General features: G+C 41.6%; 8 protein-coding genes across 8 annotated transcripts; 4 read left to right on the top strand and 4 right to left on the bottom strand.

Moving 5' to 3' along the window:
- Positions 1 to 225: 225 nt before the first annotated feature.
- Positions 226 to 1,352, top strand: SS1G_00329 (predicted protein; the record flags this gene model as incomplete). Its single annotated transcript, XM_001598193.1, has 2 exons — positions 226 to 385; positions 532 to 1,352. The coding sequence occupies 2 exons, from the start codon at positions 226 to 228 to the stop codon at positions 1,350 to 1,352; spliced, it is 981 nt and encodes a 326-aa protein (XP_001598243.1).
- Positions 1,353 to 2,279: 927 nt separating this feature from the next.
- SS1G_00328 (hypothetical protein) lies at positions 2,280 to 4,352 on the bottom strand (the record flags this gene model as incomplete). The annotated part of the gene is made up of 5 exons (XM_001598192.1): positions 2,280 to 2,399; positions 2,454 to 3,044; positions 3,093 to 3,326; positions 3,380 to 3,858; positions 4,346 to 4,352. The coding sequence occupies 5 exons, from the start codon at positions 4,350 to 4,352 to the stop codon at positions 2,280 to 2,282; spliced, it is 1,431 nt and encodes a 476-aa protein (XP_001598242.1).
- A 2,481-nt stretch (positions 4,353 to 6,833) lies between these two features.
- SS1G_00327 (hypothetical protein) lies at positions 6,834 to 9,202 on the bottom strand (the record flags this gene model as incomplete). The annotated part of the gene is made up of 2 exons (XM_001598191.1): positions 6,834 to 8,933; positions 8,993 to 9,202. The coding sequence occupies 2 exons, from the start codon at positions 9,200 to 9,202 to the stop codon at positions 6,834 to 6,836; spliced, it is 2,310 nt and encodes a 769-aa protein (XP_001598241.1).
- Positions 9,203 to 10,218: 1,016 nt separating this feature from the next.
- Positions 10,219 to 11,921, top strand: SS1G_00326 (hypothetical protein; the record flags this gene model as incomplete). Its single annotated transcript, XM_001598190.1, has 2 exons — positions 10,219 to 10,283; positions 10,361 to 11,921. 2 exons carry the CDS (start codon positions 10,219 to 10,221, stop codon positions 11,919 to 11,921), a joined length of 1,626 nt encoding a protein of 541 aa, XP_001598240.1.
- A 7,064-nt stretch (positions 11,922 to 18,985) lies between these two features.
- Positions 18,986 to 19,114, bottom strand: SS1G_00325 (predicted protein; the record flags this gene model as incomplete). Its single annotated transcript, XM_001598189.1, has 1 exon — positions 18,986 to 19,114. The coding sequence occupies one exon, from the start codon at positions 19,112 to 19,114 to the stop codon at positions 18,986 to 18,988; it is 129 nt and encodes a 42-aa protein (XP_001598239.1).
- Positions 19,115 to 20,716: 1,602 nt separating this feature from the next.
- Positions 20,717 to 20,830, bottom strand: SS1G_00324 (predicted protein; the record flags this gene model as incomplete). The annotated part of the gene is made up of 1 exon (XM_001598188.1): positions 20,717 to 20,830. One exon carries the CDS (start codon positions 20,828 to 20,830, stop codon positions 20,717 to 20,719), a length of 114 nt encoding a protein of 37 aa, XP_001598238.1.
- A 1,471-nt stretch (positions 20,831 to 22,301) lies between these two features.
- On the top strand, positions 22,302 to 23,468 carry SS1G_00323 (hypothetical protein; the record flags this gene model as incomplete). Its single annotated transcript, XM_001598187.1, has 1 exon — positions 22,302 to 23,468. The coding sequence occupies one exon, from the start codon at positions 22,302 to 22,304 to the stop codon at positions 23,466 to 23,468; it is 1,167 nt and encodes a 388-aa protein (XP_001598237.1).
- Positions 23,469 to 24,318: 850 nt separating this feature from the next.
- SS1G_00322 (hypothetical protein) lies at positions 24,319 to 25,172 on the top strand (the record flags this gene model as incomplete). Its single annotated transcript, XM_001598186.1, has 3 exons — positions 24,319 to 24,652; positions 24,752 to 24,835; positions 25,090 to 25,172. 3 exons carry the CDS (start codon positions 24,319 to 24,321, stop codon positions 25,170 to 25,172), a joined length of 501 nt encoding a protein of 166 aa, XP_001598236.1.
- Positions 25,173 to 25,217: the final 45 nt, after the last annotated feature.

The following is a 25,217-nucleotide window of genomic DNA, read 5'->3' as shown; positions in this document are numbered from 1 at the left end:
TCTCGGACGCGTGCACTTCGCGATTTCCCTCCGCCTCGGCCGCAAAACACCGAAACGCCCATTTCAACATATCATTTCGTTCATATCCATTTCAACAACAACCGGCTATTAGTACAGCTAAATCACCATTCACCCGACCAAAGCTCATTTTCAAAATCTGCTCTGCTCGTATAGCAATTGACAAGCAACAATTCCTCTCAACACCATGCTCCATGAGAAAATGACATGACAACCCCTTCATCGACATCTACATCGACATCTGCATCCACACTCGCACCACTCCTCCCGCTAAATTTATATCATCTCTCGCCTACTATTCAAAAATGGTGCGCTTTAAGGTGTGCGGATATCGCTACTTTGAAGGCTCGGGGTGTTTATTATGAAAGTTTGTTTTTTTCTCTTTCTTGTTTCTTTATCCTCTCCGTGTTGCTCTTCTCTTTCTTTCCATTAAGAGGGAATGCATTATTGTAATACCATTTCAGGTGGAATGGTAGAATGAACAGAATAGTTAGCTAACAGAACAACCGCAAGATAAACCAATTCATCATTACCTCAACCATCCAATTCGCTACATAAAACTTATCGGTCTCGTCGCCTCTATTGATGATTTTCTCCGTTGCCGCGTCTACACTATCGATGATTCAAGCGGAGTATGTATAGAGTGCGTGGCACTCTTACCTCCACCACCTCCACCATCCAAACCCTCTTCATCCACAACCACAACCACAATCTCAACCTCCACCGCCAATCCTCCCACCACCCAAATACAAGCTCCGAGCGAACCCTCAGTCAACCAGCCTCAAATTCCCTGGGACACCATCTCCGAATGTAAAATCGTACGAATTCTGGGAGTGATGGGAACATATATGACGATGCCGCGGCTGCAAATTGTGAAGATGGGAGTAGTAGAAAGTACAGATGTGGAAAGGAAATGGTGGGATGAATGTGCGAGGTTGAAGGATCCTTCCATGGGGATCTTGGGTATGGAATGGGTGGTGAGTGAGGAGGAGATTGAAAGGTGGAAGAGGAGAGAGAGGAGGAGGAAGGCTCGCGAGGTTGAAAGGGAAGGACAAGGAACCAAGAGGATTGACAAGAGAGAGGGTAGTAGGTTAAAAGATGGAAGTGGGAGAAAAGAAAACATCGATAGTATCAAGGAAGAACGGGAAAAACAACAACAAGAGAGGAAAAGAAAAGACAATCCACACCACCTCCCAACCATCGCCACCAAACCCGCCCACCCCCCACGCGAAACCTCCCCCAACAAAAGGAACCCCAAACCCCCTACCACAAAAAAAAGAATCCTCCCAATCGCCCTCTCCGACCTCTCCAAATACGATACTTTTGGTTTATAGCATCTCAGTACGTACATTACCGAGTTTGATTAATTAATTAGCTATAGTGTCTGTCTCTGTCTCTGTCTCCTCGAAATCCCAATTTTCAATTTTCAACATTCAAATTTCAACATTCAAATTTCAATTATGAATCTCTCTCGCGTGCGTGCATGCATGAGGAAGGGAGAAGTCTTATATTCGAGCTTGGACTTTGCAGAAAGGAAAGAAGAAAAAGGGAAAGAAGGATGCATGTATATATACTTCTAATCCCTAAATCACTGCCAGCGATTCACAATTTTGAATATAGGGCGTGAATACGTGGACGGGTAGATATTTGTGCTTGTGTTTCAATCATCATGGGTTTAGGTTACTAGGTATATATGGACGGATGGATGGGTTTGGAGATGGAGATGGAGATAGAGATATGCATTTGTCGTGTACGCTGCATAGGCGTTAATGGCGCATTAAGTTGTACTCATCCATTCGATTATGTAGTATAGGTGTAGTATACCTAGGAATATATAACTTTACAATACCCTCCCTTGTAAGTCTTGCATACAAACAAACACACGCGCTCTTCCACATCTTATCTGTCCAAATAAACTCAACGTATTGTATTACTCGCGAGGTATCATATACATACATACATATACACACAAACAGGTATTAGTTTCGCAGCCCCTCCTAACTATTTTTACAATTCATCCATCCATCCGTCCATCCATCCCATTTGCATTCCCAGCAACCCCTCTCATAAAATTTCCCCAAAAATCCCATAATGTTTTTGTTTTTGGTAATAACAAGCAATGTTAAAAGTGCCACCAACCTTGTCAATCTTCCCCCAGTATGAATTCTCAATATATGCCTTTCATATCCAGCGCTGAAACGCTTTTTGCCACAATTTGATACAATTAATATCAACCACGCATACCGCATCACAATCTCGGACTAATATCCTGCCAAAGCCTTGACTGATCTGACTACATTTTCTCCAATTTCTCCTGTCCCGGCAGGAGCGTCTGGGTATACCAAGAATGCGAGGCCAATTATGATGTAAAGACCAAGAAGCTATGTAAATGTTAGTGAAAAGGTGTTGAAAATTTGGACTTGATCAAGACTTACCATACAACCTTCCAAATAATTACTCTTGCCATCTTGAACAACATAAGTAACGACCAAGACGCTCAAGAAGAAAACCACAGTCTCGAATGTTTCAAAATGTAAAGTCATAGGCTTATCCATGATCCATCCCAGGATCACAAGGAACGGGGTGACGAAAAGTGCAATTTGCATACTCGATCCAATGGCTACGCCCATTGCAAGGTCCATCTTATCCTTGACGGCAACCACAATAGCTGTGACATGCTCGGCGGCATTACCAACGATGGGGAGTAGAATAAGACCAACGAACGTTTTGGAAATATGAGCACTCTCAACGATGGAGTCGATGGAATCAACCAAGTAATCAGCGCAAATAGATACGGCGACTGTGACAATCACGAGAACAGCGGCGGCAGCCCATGGGCTCATCTGTGGTGTTTCTTCCTCCTCACCTGCTGCTTGGCTTTCAGCATCGAATAGATTGGCATGTGTTCGAAGCTGGAAGAACAAATAGAGACAATACAGAATTAATAAAATGATTGCTGTTCCATGAGAGAGAATCAAAATGTTGGATTCAGTATCTGCTGATGATTTGGCGAGAACAGAATAAAGCTTTGAGGAAGTCAGCTACCGTTACAAACAGATGGGAGTTCAGCTTACGGTTGCAGGGATAATCAAAGCGCATGCAGCAAGAACCATAAGGGATGACATGGTTCCTGCAACAGTGTCGTTAAACTTCTGCTCGATGCCCATAGATGTGCCAGTTCGTGTATTGTGGATTCCACCAGCTATAAAGCAACATCCCAATACAAGTAGAGAGTTCGACAAGATACTACCCAACATACTCGATTGAACAATGCGGATTTGTCCCTGCTTCAATGCTATAATGCTGACCTACAAAATTCAATATTAGTCCATAACCGACAAAATGTGGTAACGGTACCTACAATAAGTTCCACGGCATTGCCGAATGTTGCGTTCAAGAGACCTCCGAGTGTTTCTCCCAACTTCATAGATATTTCTTCCGTTGCGAAAGAAAGGATGGAGGCCAGTGGGATAATAGCGAAGAAGTTGAGAGTGAAGATGACGACCGGATCCCAATGTGTGAGACCTGCGATTATACCCAATGGTACAAAGACCAGAAGGACGTTGACATAACTACTATACAATGTAACCTTCCCTACGTGCCATGTCGAAGCCGAGTAGCTAACAATGGCACTGTCGCTGTCCGTTCCTGGTGTATGCTTCCTGCTAAGAAAGAACTCATGAACGCTACTCTTGCGTCTGTCATTTCCATGTCCGTTGGCGCCCAACAGACTCGTGCTTTCATCTGCTCTAGTCGACATATTTCCTGAATCACTTTCAAAGGTCGGGCTCTGTTTGAGGGACCTTACACGAGCGAGTTCCCTTCGAAATTGTTGTTGTGCTACATATCAAGCAAGATATAAAGTTAGCCCAGCCACTCCATGTGATGTCCGATATTGAAATTGCAATGCGCGCGGCAGCCGAACTAAGCTTCCAGGAGGTCCCTTGGCAGTTTGCTGGCAGATTGACGGGTGGATCAAGTATATAACAGAAGGAAAGAGAACAAGAAATGTGGTGTAAATGGGATGCCAAAGGAATAATGCTTGGCTTCAAGATTTAGGTCCTTTAGACTCTAGGTAGCTGTCCTGTGATGAAGATGAAACAAAGGTCAAGTTGGATGTGTGGTACCATTCAGTGCAGGGCAAATGTGAGATGTAACAAAGAGATGGATCAAAAACCCAACAGTATGTTCCGACTTCTTACTTGTGATACAAAATTGGCGAATATCATCGGACTCTCCAACGGGAAATAATGATGTGAATTGAATTGATAGATGGAAGATCTTCAAAACAGGCAAACGAAAGCGTGAGGATAATTTGTTTACTTACAAACCATCTTAGCAAGATTCTCCCTTGGAAATGGGGGAGGAGAATGCTAAATGCCAAATACCAAATGCTAATATGAATTAAACCTCTGAATTTCGGCGCAAGTAGGACGAAAAGGGCAGTGGGTTGAAGAAAAAACAATAATAGGTTGGGATCATGAAGGTTGTTGTGCGCGTGGTTATTAGAATCTCGGGCACAATTTGGTAGAGGTAGCTTTGATGTGCGGGAGAAGAGATTTCCAAGTGCTGGGTGCTGGGTGCTGCGCCTCCTTTTCAGTGGAGGTGGTCTCCTGTTGATGATGAGGATGATGCAGGTGTGTTGATCAAGCGCATCGAAATGTGATGAATGGTGCGTTTCAAGAATTTAATCGAGTGTGCTTTGCTTTGATTGATGAAATTGAAGAGAGCTTCACAATCAAGTGAAAAACTTGAAAGGAAAGAAAGTCGATGTGATATGTAGGAGAGAGAGAAGAGGGACATAAATTCAAATGGAATGGCTGGAATGGCAGAATGATACGATAATAGAAAGGGTGAGTGAGGTTCTCTTACCTAGGTAGTTTAAGTTTGGGTGTACCTGTGTTGGCGATTGAAAGGAACGATGTTATTGTCGTGAAGCTCTCCAGCTAGGTAGGTATGATGATTGTTACTTCTTTTTTGAGATGTTGCATGTACCAAGATGCGATATCAACAACTAATAAGGATATAGATATGTTGAAACTTTTATCTGCCAAGTAGCTTCTGATGTTTTGACGCCACTATAGCTCCAGCCGTAGCAGATAAATAGTTGAATCTGTTCCTTGATTGCAGTTGACCGAAAAACAGATGTTGTGTTCTGTGTTCAGTATTCAGTGTTCCATGTTGTGTTTGGACCTCACCCAAAGAAAGGAAAAAGAAGCTTAAAACCCTGAATAAACAACAACAATATTATTCATAACCAAAACTCACCAATCATCATCACATAACAATCATTCCCTTCTACAATTTCACATCTAGACTCACCAACTCTCACTGTGATCATCAATACCAAGAAATCAGATTATCCCGACAAACCAAATACCGACATTCAGTACACACACCCACCAATACCATACCTTTCTCTTTTCCAGCAGATTAATCAGGTACCAGGTAGGTAGGTACCCCATTCCCGTGCGTCGCGAATCGTGATAGACCCATACAAGTGCATGGCATATCGCATTGTACCTACGGAATATACGGTACTCGGTCTTCATGAAAGTTGGAACCATCAATTTTTGATATAATGAATCAATGTAAATATTTTTGTATAAATCACAATTCCTTTTAGTATATCAAAACTATCTCGTTCAGACTTCAATGCATTCAGTGCTTAAGACGCGCATCAACAGCCCAACACCCAAGCCTCGAGCTATCCATCAAGCCACAATTTCCAATTTCCAACTGAGCAAGTAAATGAATTAAACAAAAAAAATGCCAAGGGGGGCTGTGCAAACCTCGAGCGAACTTTCCATTTCAATTTCCATTTTCCATCTCCATCAAAAACAACCCGACCATCACATACGTTAATTAGTGGCGTCATTCTAATCGTGTAGTGAGTGACACTGTGATAGCAAGGGTAAATACGTACGTCAGTGAGTTGCACTTTTTTTGCTCCCAAATGCAGTGCAACTCTGACCCGTACCATGGTACATGGAATTACCATACAATTATTAATTTATTATGCTTGTAAGATGTTTATTACCTATGATATGATATGTGGCCATAGCTTCAACCTTGAAATGGTAGGTAGATACCTACCTAATTGAAGATGGGTTTATCGCGGTGCTGATTAATATCCCATCAAATTATAACCTTATATGCCCTACCTAGTATCTGAATGTGCCTGGAGATATCCCGTCATAACTTCCAAGTTATTAAACCAACTAACTACCTAATCACTAGTTGACAGATTCAAAAATGCCTCAAATATTCTAATATCGATTCATATCCCCTTTACAATCCAAAGTTCATACCCCTACACATCTTACATTACCGCATGTAGTGGTTTCGTTAGAGTTCTATTATGGACTTCTACCATACAATGATAATATAACACAAACGACGTATACGTAGGTAGATAGCGCTCGGTGGTTAAACAGAAACAGATAGCATGCTAAGTTTTGATGAAAAATTGGTGGAGATTAATGATTGTGCTATACTGTATGCTAATGAGGGGAAGCACTACAGATACATATTGGAATAATTCAGCAAAAGCATTTTCGATAATGAGGAAATCGACTTCAAAATTGTTTCAATGACGCATCAAAAACGGCACAACGTGGATAAACGTGACATGATTTTCATTCCGCGGAGGGAGCCGAAAGATATCCATCTACAGTGGTATTTCCCTCCTGAACGCCCACGCTACGCCCGGCTAACAATATCCCATCCCATCCGTGTCAACCCGCTTTGTCTACACTATGTGTGACCTTCCCCTCAAATTACCCAACCCAGTGACTTTTAGATTTCTTCTTTCTCTAGACCCGTTTCCTTTCTTCATCTTCACTACTATACGCCGCATTTTCTTCTTCCCTTGTTGCCTCACTCTGTCTCCGTCTCGTTTGCCCTCTCTCCTTCATCGCTCCACGAATCTTCATACTAACCTCATCAAAACTTGCTTTCCCATCTAACGCACTAAAGCTCTTCAATGGAAATCCTGCTGACCCTACTGCACCACCACTACTGCTACTGCGACTACGACTCCTGGAAGGTGGTCGCGTTGCGAAGAGTGCGATGTTACCTAGATTTCCGAATGACTCGTTACGCGGAAGATGGCCATTCATACTTGAGCCACCTCCAATAGATGCACCTGCAGTATTACTTCTGTGAAGAACACGTGGTGGTGACTCATCCGAGATACCAGATTGATTGCTATTGCGACGTAAATCACTTTGACGAGGCGAAGTCGGAGTCTTGAGACCATCACGGTTGAAAGGATCAGCTACTATTCTGGAAGCATCGAAATCAGGGAACATCTCTGGGCCAAGAGTATTGATAACGTCCGTAACCTGTGAGCTGAGTTGTGCTCTGCGCTCACGGAGGTTGAACATAACGTTACTAGATGCTGGGTTAAGAGCGACTATTAGAGGTCGTAACGATTTGGCAATGTCCATGCCCACTTCTCCGAAACGAAGAGCTGCAAAGGTAATAGCTGGAAAGATAATGTATCCAAAAACGAAGATTGCCCACAATGGGACCCATTCAGATACATACCCTTGAACTCTATTTCTGTAAGTCCAATATGCAAGACTGATGGTGTAAAAGTTGTATAGAATCGGTGCAAAGGCAAGGGCAACCAATAGTTTCCATGTTGCCATAACATCTCGACCTTGAAGTTTGACTGTAGATGCAGCTAAAGCTTCTTTTGACTTCTTGATGCTGATTATTTTTGAAGCTATGAAAACTGGTGCAAATAAGAAAAGTCCTGGAATAACGCCAATAGACAAAACAGCTAGCTTTCCTAGGCGGTAAAACAGAAGAAATACAGCTCTTGGAACAGAGAACTTAGCGTATTCGACCTGATGATCTCTAAGATTCATGTAGCGTAGTTGTCTGTTATAATCCAATACAGATTTTTTGAGTTGCACAATCCGTGGATCATCTTTATAATGTGTATAGCCTTTAACCAGTCTCCGATTCAATTCAACTACCATTGGAAGTGGAAGTTTCTTTCCGGTTGGATTATACAGTCTCCGAGCGGCTTGAATAAGCATGAGGGTATCATAATCAGGGCTTGTGACAGTGACAGCAACAAGAGCTTGGTATACAATATCCAGCAATTGACTGACTGCTCCCCTTCGGTCTCCACTTTTGTAGAGCTCAACAAGCTCTTTTGGGACTTCGATAGGATTACCAAACTCAATTACGGCTCTTGAACGGAACTTATGGGCGTGGAAATAGTTCATACCACATGGTACAATTTGAAGGCCACTATCAGGATTAGCGGCCAATGATCCAAGTGCCATAATAGCCACACCAGCTTTAAGGGGAAGTAGTTCGGTCCTGTCGTGGCTACCACCTTCAGGGAAGATTCCAACAGCTCCACCACCACTAAGGCGATCAAAAACGGCATCATACACTTGGGTTTGATCAACTTTCGGAGCGGTCTTGTATTTCGATCCTCTAAAACCTTCCTTGGTACCCTTGACAGACTCATTGGCAAACTTGCCATTTTCGTCAACATCGTCTCGCCCGGTGAGCTGTATCATAGCATTTCGGCCTTTGAAAGGTTTCTTCAATCTCAACTCCTCGGCACTAATTACTTCCGCTATTTCGGTATTGGCAGCGGTTCCCTCCATGGTAGGCAAAACTAATAATCCTCCGACTTGTACTTCTTTCCCATCAAATTTTGTACCAACTCCACGTATGAGAAGTGGGTCATTGATAGGGTCTGGTAGATATATTGTACCAGATCCAGGCTTCACCATATCTAGAGCTCTTCCGACCGGAACCGCACCTACTTTACGCGCAAACCAACCCACGATAAATCGACCCATAGATTTGGCGGCGATAAGGAAAGCGGCGCGACGATGGCATTCATTTCGGAGCGTGCGCATTAGGATAAGAGGGTCGACAAACTAAACGAACTAGTCAATCAAGAGCTTCAAAGCTGAAGAAGAAGCATGCTGCCGCATACCTGGTTTGCATGAGGAGCTGCTACAAAGATAACAGGCCCGCGTCTTGGAACTTTCCATGATCCTCTCGGATGGACTTCACGAAAGAAGAGGTCGACGAGTATTGAAAATGTCCACAGAAATACATCATATATCCAATTTGTCATAGGAAATTGTTCCTTGTGCTTGGCCTTTTGAGGCATGTGTTCATGAACCTGCTCCTCGTTGGCCATGATGATGGGTGAGTGTAGATTAAACAACCAATGCAAACAAACAAGAGATGTTCTCAGTGAGTGCCGGGTTAATCCGAGTTATTTATCTCGTGTACTTGTTAAACAAGATAGGACTGTATTAGTCTGTATCGAATTCATTCGGGTACTAGAGACGGAGTTTTTTCGGAAGGTGGTGGATGAGTTTGGATTTCTCTCAGGTATTCGTCTTCGTAGGCCTGATAAGTCGTGAAGATCCAAAAGTCATATCGACCGGAGAATGAAAGAGATTAATAGTAATATTTATTAATTGGAAGGAAGAAGTAATGCAACGGCGATGCAGTGAGCATGAGAATGAGAATGGGTTGATTTCTTTCTTGATTTAATGAGACTGCATTTTAGCTTTTTCACGGAACCGGGTTAAATTGCATGCCCGCTCCATGTGCCCGATGACAGCCGCGCATCATAAGCGGCTAAGCGACAAACATTAGAGTTCTTCGAATTTCGATGGAAAAATCCATGTTAGACCATGATGGATAATAGATATATATATCAACCAATTTATCAATCATGGTATTTCTCCAGCCTTACGGTAGGATAATTGTTTCCTCTTGACCATTGAAAGATTCGTGTCCCATTACTATTAGATGGTCTACAAATACCAACAATCCTACCTTCAAACTATGATCGATCTCCAAACCACAATTCCATTCTCAAGAGATTTTAAATCACGTGTATCAGATGCAAGAACATGGAAAGGACGTAAAATATCAGCGAGCGTTTTCAACCTTCAGCCAACGTAGGAACATCAATATGAAGTAAATCACAATGAAGGATTATGTACTTCCTTCAAATATATTCCTGCAATTGTGGATTCAAATTGACCTCAGCTCTTCCCGTCTTGTGGAACGAGGCGCTTATGTTGGCTATGACTTAGTTTGTTTATTTTAAGGAGGGAGCAACAACCATATGCAAGTTACTTCCCAGTATTCCATCATCTTCAACATAAAGTCATCAATTGATTCCCAAAAATATATAAAATGGGATTACCGCCGTGGGAGACAAGTGAGAGTCAAACTTTTGCCTTAATAACAGGCGCAAACAGGTATTAACACCCCGAAGTGTCCACATTATTCACAATGGGCTTCAGGGTTCTCGATCTAATTATTGACAAATTTCTAGTGGTTTAGGCTTTGCAATTGCTTCTAGATTAATTGATGAATTTCTAACTTCATCCGACACTCCTCCTACAAAACATCTCATTCTTATCCTCTGCACGCGTACTCCGCTGAAGACACGATTCACAATCTCGCGCCTGCGTGCCCATCTACGGAAACTCGTCGACTACTCTCAATTTGCAAGCTCGCAACGAACGAAGGCTAAAGCACAAGGAAATGTATATAAATGGCAGGATATGGTGGCTCGGGTCCATTTCCTTGGAGTTGAACTCGATCTATGCGACCTAAAAAGTGTATACGCGGTCACCGACAAGCTGGTGAATGGGACTGTTGGTAGCCCAGATGCTACTACAATGGATGGTCTGAGTTTACCTGCTGGGTCTCCTGGAACCGCCTCGTATTCCGCGGGTATCCAGCAAGATAGATGGGCATTGAGTCAGAAAGAAGGATCTGATGGGCAACAGAGGTCTTGGGGATGGGGGTTAAGCGGAGTTCGCGTACCCAGACTGGATGTCGTAATTCTGAATGCAGGTATAGGAGGATGGTCAGGAATCAATTGGCCAAAAGCTATATGGACTGTCATGACAGATATGACAGAAGCTGTAACATGGCCAACTTACAAGCTTGCGGAAGTTGGAGCTGTGACAAAACCGCAACTATCCTCTACTAAACCAAAAGAAGCGAAAACATCCGATGATGAATCCACACAACCTTTACTTAACGGCGACAGTCCACAGGAGCCACCTCTTGGCTCGACATTCTGTTCTAACGTATTTGGACACTATATTCTCGCACATGAACTGATGCCTCTACTATCACGATCTGCTTCCCCTTCAGCCACTACCAGCGGAAGAATTATATGGGTATCCAGCATAGAGGCGCAACCACAGCACTTCAATATTGATGATCTACAAGGTTTGAACAACCACGCACCATACGAAAGCTCAAAGCGTCTTACGGATGTCCTCGTCCTTTCAAGAAAACTTCGAGCAGCTGGAAAGATCTCTTCTTCATGGTTCGACTGTTCAGACGTTCGCGTGAAGGAACATGAAATAGAAGAAGGAGAAAACGCTGAAGATCGGTCACCAACACAGTTGATAAGACCCAAAATGTATGTGGTGCAGCCAGGAATATTTGTCTCGGAAATCATGCCCTTAAATTTCATCTTGGTATTTTTCTATAGGATGATTTTCTACCTCGTAAGATGGATGGGTAGCCAATGGCATACCATCGAACCTTACACCGCCGCTGTAGCACCAGTCTGGCTAGCATTGTCTCAAGATGAGATTCTAGACACTATGGACGCACCAGCTTCAAAATGGGGATCGGCCACAGACTCAAGTGGAAAAGAACGTGTCATCCGTACGGAAGTTCCTGGTTGGGGATGGGAAGGTAAAACTCCAAAGACTATTGATACGGGAGAGAGAAGGAAGGGGAGAAAGAGAGATGCGGTACCATTGACGAGAGAAGCAAGAGAGGATTTTGAGGTCATGGGTGTTAAGTGTTGGACAGAAATGGAGAAATTGAGGAAGGAGTGGGAGGAACTTTTGGGGGTTAAGAAGTAAAGCGTTTTGGTGATTTTTTAAGGAGAGATTGCATGTAGATTGATAAACTATAATTGGCTCTAATTACATCATGTATAAGTATATATGACTAATAAACACTTTTTTTCTACCCAGGTCTTTTGCATGCATTACATCATCTGTCTCTCGATAGCGCTAAAAGAGTGTACGAAAATGTTGTATAGACAGTACACATTCTCATGAATATGCAGAGACAAATCTAGTCATTTGGATAATCGAGCAAATTTGGAAAAACGAGTTGCAAATCCAAATTCAAATTCAACGCGCAATCCGCAAGCTCATATCCTGCTTCTCGTCTTCAAACCATCCATTCCCTTTATACATATATAATAGATATAAAACTTATATAAGTCTATCCTAAAACACACCATAGTTGTCGCGAATGCATATAGAATAAAGAGTTATCATCCAGCGGGTTAGGTGTTTCGAATTTTGTATCAACTGTGGTGGTTCATGTAAAATGCATTATATACGAGGATATTTTTATGTTTTAGGTCTGTAGAGGTTTTTGCGGATCATTGTGGGTTTAGTAGCTATAGGGGGAGACGGGAAATTTCTTTATTGTTGGGCTAGATTTGAATTTGGAATTTCTGGGGAGGGGGAGGGTTTTTTTAGTTTTGAGGGGAAGAGGAGGGAGGATTGCGGATGAAGGACGAACTGTGTAGGTTTTAGGTTATGATTATTTGAGTGAAGAGAAGTGAAGTGAAAATGAAGAGCAAGAGATAGGTGTTAATGGTATTATCTACTATATCTCCATTTATTTTCTTCTTCATTAACTAATTATCTAAATAGTTGAAGAAATATGATATCTTCATTCTACAAGTAGTTCAGTGGTTTATGATACAGTGGCCGAACTCGCAATGTTTAGTTTAATCAGTTTTATATAATCTAGTGCGTCACATGCATCAAGCAGTTAGATTGTAGTATTGCAAGACTCATAGTGTTAGTAAGAAATCAAGAAGGGGACAGACGGCTTTACAGGAGGTTAATATGTATTCTGCGGTTCGTGTGATAGGATGAACAGCTCTCTCCATGATATACAGTGAAAGTAGTCGAATCTTTAGGAAAGTCATGACTCAGATGGTCTATATATCGGTATTTGCATCTGAGCTTTATGATGTCTGAGTAGCATATAGATATGCGATAAAGCTATTACAGAATGTATTGCATCCAGGTCAGAAGATGTATGGAAGATAGTATAGGAGTCGTATTATACGAACTGGCCAGCTAGGTATTCACCTCAAGCTTGTAAGTAAACGATGAAAGGATGTGGATGTGTATTACGGTAATGAGAAATATGGATATCAGCAGAGAAATATAAGATCAAGTTGTCTGCAAATAGCAAAGAGTGTTTTGATAGAATATTGAGGGATTTCAAATTATCAATAAGACAATACAAAGTCAAGTTGTCTAGATTTAATCTGCGGATCTATTACCTCTTATTCTGACCTCGTCTTTTCTAGTTTTCCTTTATTTCTTCTCTACTTTATTTTACATTCTCGCAGTTAGTTGAGCTCTGGAATTTCGGTACTTATATATACATGCACCCTAATTATATATGTCTTTCTCCTGCATTCATTGCAGTAATCTCGTATATATCCCGCCGACTGAAATAACGAACCGAACCCCCTATCATTACATCATTCAAAATAAAAATACACATCATTTCACATCACTATATTCTCCAAATCATCAAGCAAGAAAGCAACACTTTCCTATTCAACCACAATTCAGATACGGGCCGGGATCACTTCTCTCTCACCTTCATTGATCACGGAAATCCTATACATCAATTTTCCATACAACCCACACTAGGTATCTATCTCCAATACTCCGCAACCCTAGCCCTACACAGTGTGTCCAATAGTCCGAACTGCAGGACGAACTAGATGTTTTGAGCTAAACAGTCAAACTTCAATCCATTGATATATTAAACAATCCATCTTGAATATTAAGATCCCCCAACAAATCGGATCACAATCCAGCCCATCTAGACTTTTAGACTATTTAATAATTAAATTGTACAATATAGGATTATTTTTTGCTATAATTATCAGATTTTGAACACATATTTTTCTATATTAAGCATAATATGAAATTAATCAATCCAAAAGTTTGGATAACAATCTGAACTTTTTAATATTAGACTATCTAATCCAAAAATTTTATATAAGAACTCCCCCAATAATTTATCAAATTCAATAAAATCATAGATTAGCCATCCGGACGACTGTCCGGACTGAATACGGACAGATTATTGGACACCCTGGCCCTACAATCCACAAACTCCTCATCCCCGCAGCTCCTTCCAGATTTCATCAATTTACGGCCGCAAACACTTTCCCCAATTAACATAACAAATAGTAGCGTTCGAATTCAAAGCACACACATACCTAAATAATTTCTACTTAAACTTCGCATCCTATATTAGGCGCAACTTAATTATCGCTTCCCGTCTGATATGCATATACACACATATGCACGTATGCATGTAATATATACCAGAGCGGGAAGTCGCGTTGTTGCCTTGTGTGGCGATATATGTAAGATTTAGGTCCTATACCTAGGGATTTAAATATTACTGTATAGTTTCGAATTTCGAACTTAAGCTACCTACCGCTTGTGCTCCTGGGTGTAGGGAGATATTTAGCAAGGAAGACAAATATATAGATCGATCACGAAATTAAACTGGTATTTTACCATCTTTCTTGGGGCATTTCATACACAACGTTAACATATAAATTTCTGCGCATGTAAGATTAATTACTTCCACGGATTTAAGAAATTAACCTGCAATTTATATCCTCGTACGTGTTGTGGTATTGTGGTGTTAGATAAGAGAAATGGCTAGCTGAGCTCGCTGGAGTTCGGAACGTTACTATTTATATATCCTGTGTAACTAATGGCTTTTGTGCTACTTATAAGGCAGGGAAAATATCTTTCTCTACGGTGGACATAGATAGTTTTGATTGATATGTCAGATGTGACGGATATGTATGTTTAACTTATAAGATGAAATAAGTATATTTACTCCAAGCACTTGAAGAAATATTTAACCTTACCATAGATATACAGCAGGCTTTACTTTTACTTTATGTATCGTTGAGTACCTACCTAGCTATTCAACAATATTTATTCCGGATAAATATTTGTAAGATTTATATTATGTATAATTACTACGAAACCTCATAACCACCGTCATCATCATCAACAAAGACACTCCCTTCATTCCCTCCTTTTTTACCTTCCTTACCTATCTACTCACTCACTTCCATACTCCGCATTTCAAACCATAACCCGCAACTCCGAAGTATATATGCATATATGCATACATACATAACAACAGCCACTAGTACTTGAGCTTGCAAACTCCATCACACCACCACACCAAAGCAACCCTTAAACTCCGGACTGTGTAATTCCAGAATTTTCATATTGAAATATTGTAGTGAAGTGTTATAAAGGTAGATGTGTTAGGTGTTAGGTTCTATGTATATTATTATATTATGTACGTATAGAAGATGTGTGGAGGTGTATTTATAATTTGTACATATATCTATACAACACCTGCCGCCTCTGTAAACATCATCTGAAAAGATATAATTCCATAAATCTACAAATCTACAAATCTACAAATCTACAATATCACTAACACAAACAACACATCTATAAAAAACAACCCAGATACACACCAAAAAAAATAAAACAAAATATACTATAACATAATAATCGAATAAAATAATTAAAAAAAATAAGATGCAAGTCCTCGGATATGGCTTATGTGGCGCGGGAACTTCGTTTTATGTTGTTAGTTTTGTGTGATGTGATGTGAAGGGTGGTTTGTGGTGGGATGGAAGCTAAAAGGAGGATGAGGTGAGGAAGAGAAGTGAAGGTGATTACTCATTATCAGAGGGATTTGAGGGGTGTGGTTTAGTTAGTGGTTTAATTAGTGTGTTAGTGTATAGGGGAATGGATGGAGTGGGATTTATAATGAGGAGCTTATGGGTATTGGATTTAGGGTATTTTGTGAGTATATGCGTATATTGAGTTTATGGTTAGTTACTACTTGTGTAGTTCTTTTCGGAGGGGGATCGAGAAATGGAATATTCAATAGGTACTCTAAGGTTGCTTTTGTGTCAAAGTAAAGTGAGGAGTAATGAGGTGTGTTGGTTGGAGTTAAAACCATGCTTGAGTGATATGGTCACATGATTTATACTTCGATAGATTGAGATCATGAGCATAAGTACGGTTATTAGTGATAATGATGATGGCTGAGAACAGGCTAATGTTAGAATAGGATAAAAAGAGGGTGGATGGAAGGGATATCTACTGTGATGGGATTTAAAGTGCTCAATTTTGAGTGGAATAAATGGGATTGTTGAAATATTGAGACAATACAGGAGCAAGTTTCTAGATTAATCTACAGCTATTTTCTCTCTCTTTAGAAAAAGCGAGATGAAATCATTGCCGACATGTAAAACTGAAATATTGGTCTTTGCTTGTATGGTAATGAAATAGAATATGACAGATACTTGCGGTGAAATGTCCAATGAGTAGGTACTGGAACAAATCAGTAGCTCTACATTTGACATCACATTCCTACGCTACTTCCTCTTTCCCCACAAAATGTGTTTAGACCACGATGGATGATAATTAGTGCAAACAATGGAATGCGGGGAGATTATTAACAATTACACGTCAATCTCAAGGACTACTCTATTGATATGTACTTGTTATTACCTTCACTATCTTTCTATCTTCGCTTAAGACTTTACGTATAATAAGCTACAGATGTTATATAAAGATAACTAAAGATGATCGTCATTGCAAATCATCCCTTTATCACTACTGTGCCACTTCCTTCACCTGTCATATGGTTACTGTTGTAGAGAAGGATGCTGTCACGCTATGATTAAGCAAATCAAAACCCCGAAGGAAGTGGCTGAACAAATATGGGGGCACTGACCAAGATCGTAACATGGTCATATCACCAGAACTTTATACCTACTGATGAACTGAAATCTGCGTACAAGTCGCTTACGTGGGGAAGGAAGAGGCAAGAACTTTAATACTAGCGAAATTAATACCCGAAGTTTTGAGATTGGATATTTGGAAATAGATCGTGTTGGGGCAATGGAAGAGACAATCGTTTAGCAACGATACGGTAGTAGCCGATGATGCAATGAACTTATGGGTTGAAAACTTTTTTTATATGAGGCGAGCTAGGTAAAAAACGAATGTAATGGGAGAATGGAGAGAATAATGGTTCAATATTGTTCGTTGTTATATTTCTCACTTTCTGTGAAAACACCTAAATACGTGTTAACCAATTGATCTTAAAATAACTGACTAACACGCTGTTATCAGATTCACAGACATACATACTTTAAAAACATATTTGCGAAGAGTCATCAATTTTTACCATTGAAACTAGAACCCTTGTGACTGCACTGTTCCTTTCTAATCGCCGACATGTCTGACTGGAATGGCCGATGAATAACTGACCTATACCAGTAGATGTTTCAAATGTTCAGATCAACCAAATGAAACTTGCTACTAACTATCCGATTACTGTCCATGTAGGAACACGTGAATATATGGAAAGGAAGTGGCGTGATGAAGGAGTATCAGGCATCTGACTTTGACATCCAATATTGCAATCCTTAATAATATGCAAAAGCGCTTGATAATCGGTCCACTTATTGAGTACGAAACCCAATGTTTCAACGCAAAAACCACTTAGTTTGTTGATCATTGGAGTAACAGTATTTTCCGAATTGCCTTCATATCCTTTTCTGAAGCTGCGCGATGATAATGCATGAAACAATAGACGTGCAAGAGAATCAAGAGAACGAATGCGTAAGAATATACGGTTCGTTGTTTTAAGCAAAATCAAATATCGCCAAATTAAAGTAAGATTTTAATAAAAATAGATTCGGGCGCTTGATGGGACAGCTAGTTAATTTCAAGAGCTAAATAAAGCCACTTCCGCGCGTTGCATATATTCAGTAGCCGCCAGTCCCATTTTCATGAGACCTTAGAACGGACCCGTAACGCTTCAGAAAATGTTGTAACATGCTCTTCGTTATTTTTGTGAGATTATAATAATAACCAAGAGAAGACGAAATCGTTGAGTAACATCCATAAACCAAAAGCCAAGAGAAATCTTGCGCAATTGAAGAAAATCGTCCAAAGCGCTGAAAGAAAAAGGCCCGGCATGGTCGCATGATTAATGTAAGACATCTCCGAGAGTAATGCACAATTTGGGATGTTGATGATTTGAAGATTTGAGATCTTTTTCAAGTTTTATCGCACTGCCACACCCTTTGAAGCTTCTAAAATGTGGAATTACCTTCTCGTGACATATGGAAAGTCTGGATGTGGGATCGTCTGATAATTTAATTGGTGCATCCATGGAATTTGACGGTGTCAACGGTGTCGAAGGTGTGTGAGTTCGAATGAACACGAGGGAACTAGTGACTTGCTTTAAATCATCTTATCGATGAATATAACATCTCATAGGCTAAGGTTACTGTACATCATGGCCTGGATCTACAGTACAGCCCGTTATCCGGGATGTCAAGTTATCGCAACAACTCCGGGGAGAAGGAGATAGAGGATGATATGATGATTTTTTCGGAGGATAAGGTGGCAGTGGAAGGAATACGGAGTATGGATATTTGAAAAGGGTGCATGTTTCAGGCGAAGCCATTTGTTTCAACCAATACAAATCGAGAGTATGGATTTCTACAGTAGGGACTCCAACATCCGAAATTCATAAGCTGTAGTCCGACAATATCAAATGTGAAGTTTTGAAAAGTTTGTCATGAAGAAGTCTTTCGATCGGCCTCGACTTTCTGCCTTTCAAATCGCCCTGGCCGACGTTGTCGGTACGCATAATAATGTATGTAATTAGTAGATAGTTGGTATTCATGATGCTTCTCGTTAACAAAGGGGCTGGGGTAGTAAGTAGGTTATTATTAATAAGCTCTATATGCGATTTCTGCCCCCAAACGAAGATCTGGGAAATCTGGATCTAATTGGATCTACACGCCATTGTTAAATTCGGCTGAAGTTACTTTAGAAGCAATATCGAATAAACTTTTAGTCCCCATAACCCCATCACTTGGCTTTTCGTATCTCACCAATCTCGTCGATAATCTATCACCTATCATGATAGAGCATGAATCTTTTTATCGTCACTGTCGTCATTGCCATCATGGACATTGGACATTTGTATCAAACTGAGCCTTGCCTTGTAATCTTTCACGAACACAAGCGTGCATTACTCTCGGTATTACCAATGGTTAGTAGGTCTTGTTTGGAGCCGTACGCATAAGGGGGCATTACTCATTACTTAATTCATATAACCTTACCTCAGCCATCTCTCAGCCACACAAACTTTGCAAGTACTGCGATTTCGGTGAAGAAATGCATACTTTTCCTGCTCCGTCGACATCTATGATATGGTCTCCGCATGTATGATTCTTGTTAGATTTTTCTTTTCAAGAGGTTGGTATATGGTACGGTTGGGCTGTAGATATATGGGTATCTGGGCATCATGTCAACGGGAAAAGTCCGTCATTCCAGTATTGCGCATGATGTGTTCAGTGCCCAGGTGGAGGTAACAAGCATTATCCAACTTTCAAGCATTGATTGATGAATGATCAACCATCCACAAATTCCAAAATTTCTATACTTCAGACTCATTTTTTATATCTACAGGGTATATTGGTTGTGTGATCGTTGCCAAATCATGGGATATCCACTGAAGTGTCACATTCACCGCTTGCAATAGAAGGGTCGACACGTATATGTTGATCCATTAATATACCGACGTTGACCATTACTCGCAATTCGCGATGCGGAGTAAGTTGAGAAAGTTACTAACCAGTCATAATTGCGACGTTTGCGATATATTCGAATCATATTGATGCTTTTCCAACATTTCCCCAATTTATCATCGTCAATAAATCTTTCTCCTTCAGTACATCTCCCCTCACGCCTCATTTCCAATAAACAATTATTGGTGTTTAGTTGAATATCTTCAGGAAAATCGAATTCTTCCGTGGTTTCAGGGTACTCAACTTTTATCTCTACAGCCTTACTTCAGCCCTTTGATCGACAGTCGATTAGAGGAATTCAGAGTAACGAAACAGCCCGCGCATCGAAAAATTGACAAACAACGAAATCTGGAAAACGGACGAGAAGGATAGAGCTAGATACACGGGAAAAGAACTGCAATCCTAGAGGTCCTGATACCGCATAGCGACCAGTGAAATTGCATATGCATATGCTTATGCTCCAGCTCACATACACACATCTTAGCTCGTTGCCTACACTTATTAACTACTTCATTTATACATTCCTCCTATATGGGAAGTATAGATTCGCATCTCGACTCCTGTTTAGTTCTTGGTACATCGTGGTACTGCATCTTTGTACTTTCTTCCCTTGGAATTTGTCCGACAGCAGCTCTGAAGCATCACGGACAAATCATTCATCGTTACCGTGGAGGTATTCTGGTTTCAATTTAGCCCTTGTATCTCTAACTTCCAGGTGTGGTTGTCTCGCCTGCCATCTTCCTCGGGCGCAAGGTTGCTGAACCACTCGCTACTCCGTACATCTGAAACCTTTTCGAAAAAAGACCCGCTGCATTTCGTCTGCATTGGTCCATCCCACGCCTGCACACCTGCACGCCTGCACGCCACCGAGCCTGACCCTTTGCTCAATCATCGCCTATCCTTTCGCAATCCCCTCTACCAATAATCTCCCTGCTAGTTGTTATAGTTATTATAGCTTAAAGTAACCCTTGTCATCGCTGAACGATTAACCATTTCGACACCATTGAGCCACTTTGCATCCTTGGTTCCTTGGTTCCTTGATTCCATTTTGAGAACGAGGGGCATCAATCCCAAGCATTCCTTTCCCAGCGCCTAGGGCTCTATTTAGTATTTTCATACTGTCCCCGTTCAATCTGGTCCAATTATTGCACGACAAGCTTGACATTTCCTTACTGGACTGAAAATACTGTGCTTCTGGCAAGGAAGATTCGGAGACTATAGGGAGAAAGGTATTGGAGTGTGTGGAAGACAATTAAACCCTCCTGAAAAAGAAATAAAAAATTATTATACATATCTCCCTCCAGCCTTGGGATCGACGGAGGATATTTACATATATCGTCCACAATCCCATACATCATTTACATTTCTCATCGGAAACTTCGACATTCTTGCTTTTATAGACTTTTTAAAGTTCTCAATACCCTCAACCCTCAACCATCAATAAGACTTTGGATCAACCCTTGACAGAACGTACCAACCATCCCAACCCGGCACTTTGACCGATCGATTCACTGGGGTCAAATCGTCAATTAACCTTACCATCACCACTCTTTTGAGGACGACACGGGAATACTTTACGAGTACGACTAATACGGCCTTGACGAAACTAAAACGAAACGTAACAAAGCGGCAGTACTTCAATTTAGATTCAGTTGAACTATCGACTGATTGGATTGAAAGAAGACACAATCATACCGTTTCACCAGTCGCCCATATAAATAAACAACGTGGTTACTTACTTTTGATTTGCTTTGACCCATTCGCTGACCATCTCACCTCTCACGAGAATCCTCCGCGCCTATCTGCATATCATCATCATCAGCATCAGCATCAGCATCCATCTTTATTCTTTCGAACCTTTTGGCCCAATCTTCAGCCACCCTTACCCCAACCCCAAAGACAAAACCCCCCTGCTTCTTTGGTCCACCCTAAGAACGCCTTTGTCAGGCTTGAGGTCAAGGCAATTCCGGAATTTATATAGCCATCTGATCCTCTCAGTGCCTCCACGCATAGTAACCAGCTGCGCCAACTTTACTCCTCTATAGGATTCCGCTGGTCGGATTTTTCTCACTCATTCGCGAAATTTAGATTCAATATTACGAGCCCGTGGTCGTCATTATTTTTCTTAATTTCTTTTGAAATTTTCTTGAAATTTCTCGAAAGATTTCATTCACTTTTATCGTGGATTTTCCTCCGACAATTTCCTTTGCCTATTGTCCTCGACAGCCGAGCCGTATTTTTAAACCTCAGCCAACATACCACAATAGGATTGAAGCCTGGAGACAATAGAAACGGTCACGATATCTTTTAATACAACGAATACCATTCAGGACAATAACGACTTTCCTTTTTATGACCTTATAGCTTGGTGTATCTTTATTTTTATCTTTCTGTTACAAGATCATTCCAGTTCTCGATATCAAACGTTGATCAAGTCTCGATCTACAACATCTCGACATACAAGTCAACCACATCGAAGTACAACGACTACAACAATTACTACATCACACACCACACCATGTCGCTCAATTCAAACCTTCCTAGAACCTCCAATGAGGTGGCTTTAGATCACTTTGTTTTCCAATCAGTTACTCAAGATATGATCAACTACCTTGCCCAAAAGGCGAGAGAAGTCATTCAGTGCGAACCCACGCAGGTATCCTCAAGTCAAGGTCCCTCGCCGCCTCGAACTCCTCCTCAAGAGAAAAGATCACCATCAGATTTACCGTCATTAGAGAGATTCATCGCTTCGTTAATAAACAGATCCAACGTTCAAGTCCCTACACTTATGACCAGTTTGGTCTACCTGGCTAGACTGAAGAAGAGACTACCACCAGTTGCAAAAGGTTTAAGATGTACTGTCCATAGAATTTTTCTTGCAACATTGATCTTATCGGCCAAGTTCCTTAACGATTCATCGCCGAAGAATAAGCACTGGGCCGAATACTCGAACGTTCGGGGTTACAATGACTTTTCATTTACCAGGACAGAAGTCAACCTTATGGAGAAGCAATTACTTCAGCTACTCAACTGGGATTTGATTGTCAGCCAGGATGATCTCTACATTCATTTGGAACCTTTCCTCACACCAATCCGGTTTGAATTAGATCGAAAGCAAGAACAACTTCGTCTCCACGAAGCACACCAACAAGCCATCCGAGAACAAGAGGCTCTTGCCATGCAAAACATGTCCTTCGACCCAACCGGAAGATACTGGATGCCAGCAGCCGAAGACAAGTACATGTCATACTACGGTGAACAACAATCGCTCTTCTCAGCCAACGATGCATACGACTACAATTCGCCACCTTCCTCCTCAGAAGTTCCCGGTCTTACCCGCAGCGGTACTGCTGACACCCTCGACGCCATGTCATCTTCCGCCTCATCTTACATCTCCGAATTATCTCGCTCGGGTACACCTCTATCATCCGTCAGCAGCTACCCCGACGAAAATGATGCTATGCAATGCGATACCTACTCCCCATCAGGTGTCGTCCGCGACGTTGTCACGGTCCAAGTTGCTGGTGCTGATGGAAAGCTCAGGCCTATGCTCCCATACGAAATTGACAACATGGCTCATCACGACAACATGGTAATGGCAGAGGAAAAGCGTCGCACAGCTAAGAAATCAAAAGGCAACTTCCTAACAAGATACTTTGGTCAAAAGAACTTTTCCGCTGCGTGAGATGCTTTTGAGGTTCTCATTCTGGTCCCTGCGTGGAGAGCTTACTGGATGAAACACTGGTGGAAGGATGAAAATGGCTTGTGTGGATTACGAATTTCTTTGTATCAATTGATGAAACTTTCCTCATTTTTTTCAAACCTGAGAATGGGGTCTCTCAAGAGTCTGCATTATATCAGATCAAGCATTGCAAGGAGTTTATTGGGCGTTCAGATTGGATTGGAATCGCATTACATCAAGGATGGGAATGTGGAAAGAGGTGTCAAAAAGATGGTCTTAATCTTTAGGATGAGAAAAAAATCTGGATTTCTTTTGCCATCTGGATAAGATGTCTTTTTGATAGGATCGGGATAGAACGAATTTGGGCTTGGTTTGGGAATACCCTGACGCATTAGGGATGGCGAAGAAACAAATGATAGCTTTACATTACATAGCATGGAATTGGTAGCATAGCATATGGGTTTGCGGTCTGGTTTGGACATGATCGGATTTGATCTGATCAACGGCATTCACAAGGGAATACAAAGAGAGGTGGATTTTAATCATTAATATGTTACACTACTATATATTCTACCTGTCCTTCTTTTCATGCGTGAACTCCTGATGAAATTGCGAATCACCAGTGAATTTAAATCGCTGTACTTGAGGTTGCAGATTTTATGGTTCTATTGCCTTGATTCATTTCGTCCGAAAAGTGTGGTGGTGCTGCTGCCTAGACAGTGACCACGTGATATCACAAGATCCATTCTAACTATTATCCATCAAGACCATTCATTCGCAATATCCACCAAAAAAAGACCAGCAAACCCCTATCCCCATCACTACCGTCAACCCCAGAAACCCCCTCCCCAAAATGCCACGCAAACCCACCTCTCCACCCTGTACACACCCCCACCTCCTCACCACATCCCACTCCTCCACCTCCTCAACCTTCTCCCGTGCTTCCCCATCCCGTCGTGCAGCCGCTGCGTCAGAATCAGGTATCCATAAACCAGAAATTACAGATACAAATTTTCATCGTTTTGTGTCGGATAGGGAGTGTGCTTCTACGTTTCCCGGGCCGTTGGTGTTGGATGGTGATGATTTGGAGAGGGAGCCGAGACAGATGGGTCAGAGTTTTAGGGCGTGGGAGAGGGCGAGGTGGAGGAATTTTGTGGGGAAGGAGTGGGAGGGAAAGGGGAAGGTAGGTGAGTTTAGGAGGACTATTTATGTGGTGGCTCCGCCGGGGGTTGATGGGGAGGGGGTGGAGGGGTTTATGAGGGGGTGGTGTGAGGTTGAAGGTGTAGGAGAGGATGGTGGGAAGGGGAAGGGGAAGAGGAAGAGAGGAGATGCTATCGAGAATGGAGGGGAAGGGGCGGAATGGGAGACGGGTAATTGGGTATCAGATATCATCTCATATCTCCAAGCCTTCTACCACGGTCTCCCAGTCAAACAAATGGACCCGACGCACCTACACTTCACACCCTGGGAAGAAGACACGCCCCCAAACCCATCCCAAGCGCGATCCAACTCCAGAAGAAAAAAGAACAAAAATCCCCCCTCTATCAGTCTCCACACCTCCTCCTCCAACACCAAAACCCGTATTCGCTACCGAGCTACCCCCTCCTCACCATTTTCCCACCAGCTAAATCTCTCCGATCTCCTCGATTCCGCTATCGATATGTTACCTTCCGATGCATACGCATTGTTAATACTTGTAAATCATGATTTGTACGAAGATGACGATGATGAGTTTATTTGCGGTAGAGCTTA

Source organism: Sclerotinia sclerotiorum, genomic scaffold (genome assembly GCF_000146945.2).
Source record: "Sclerotinia sclerotiorum 1980 UF-70 scaffold_1 genomic scaffold, whole genome shotgun sequence".
Taxonomy (NCBI): domain Eukaryota; kingdom Fungi; phylum Ascomycota; class Leotiomycetes; order Helotiales; family Sclerotiniaceae; genus Sclerotinia; species Sclerotinia sclerotiorum.
The sequence above is the reverse complement of the archived record's forward strand: the minus strand, read 5'-3'. Positions and strand labels throughout refer to the sequence as shown.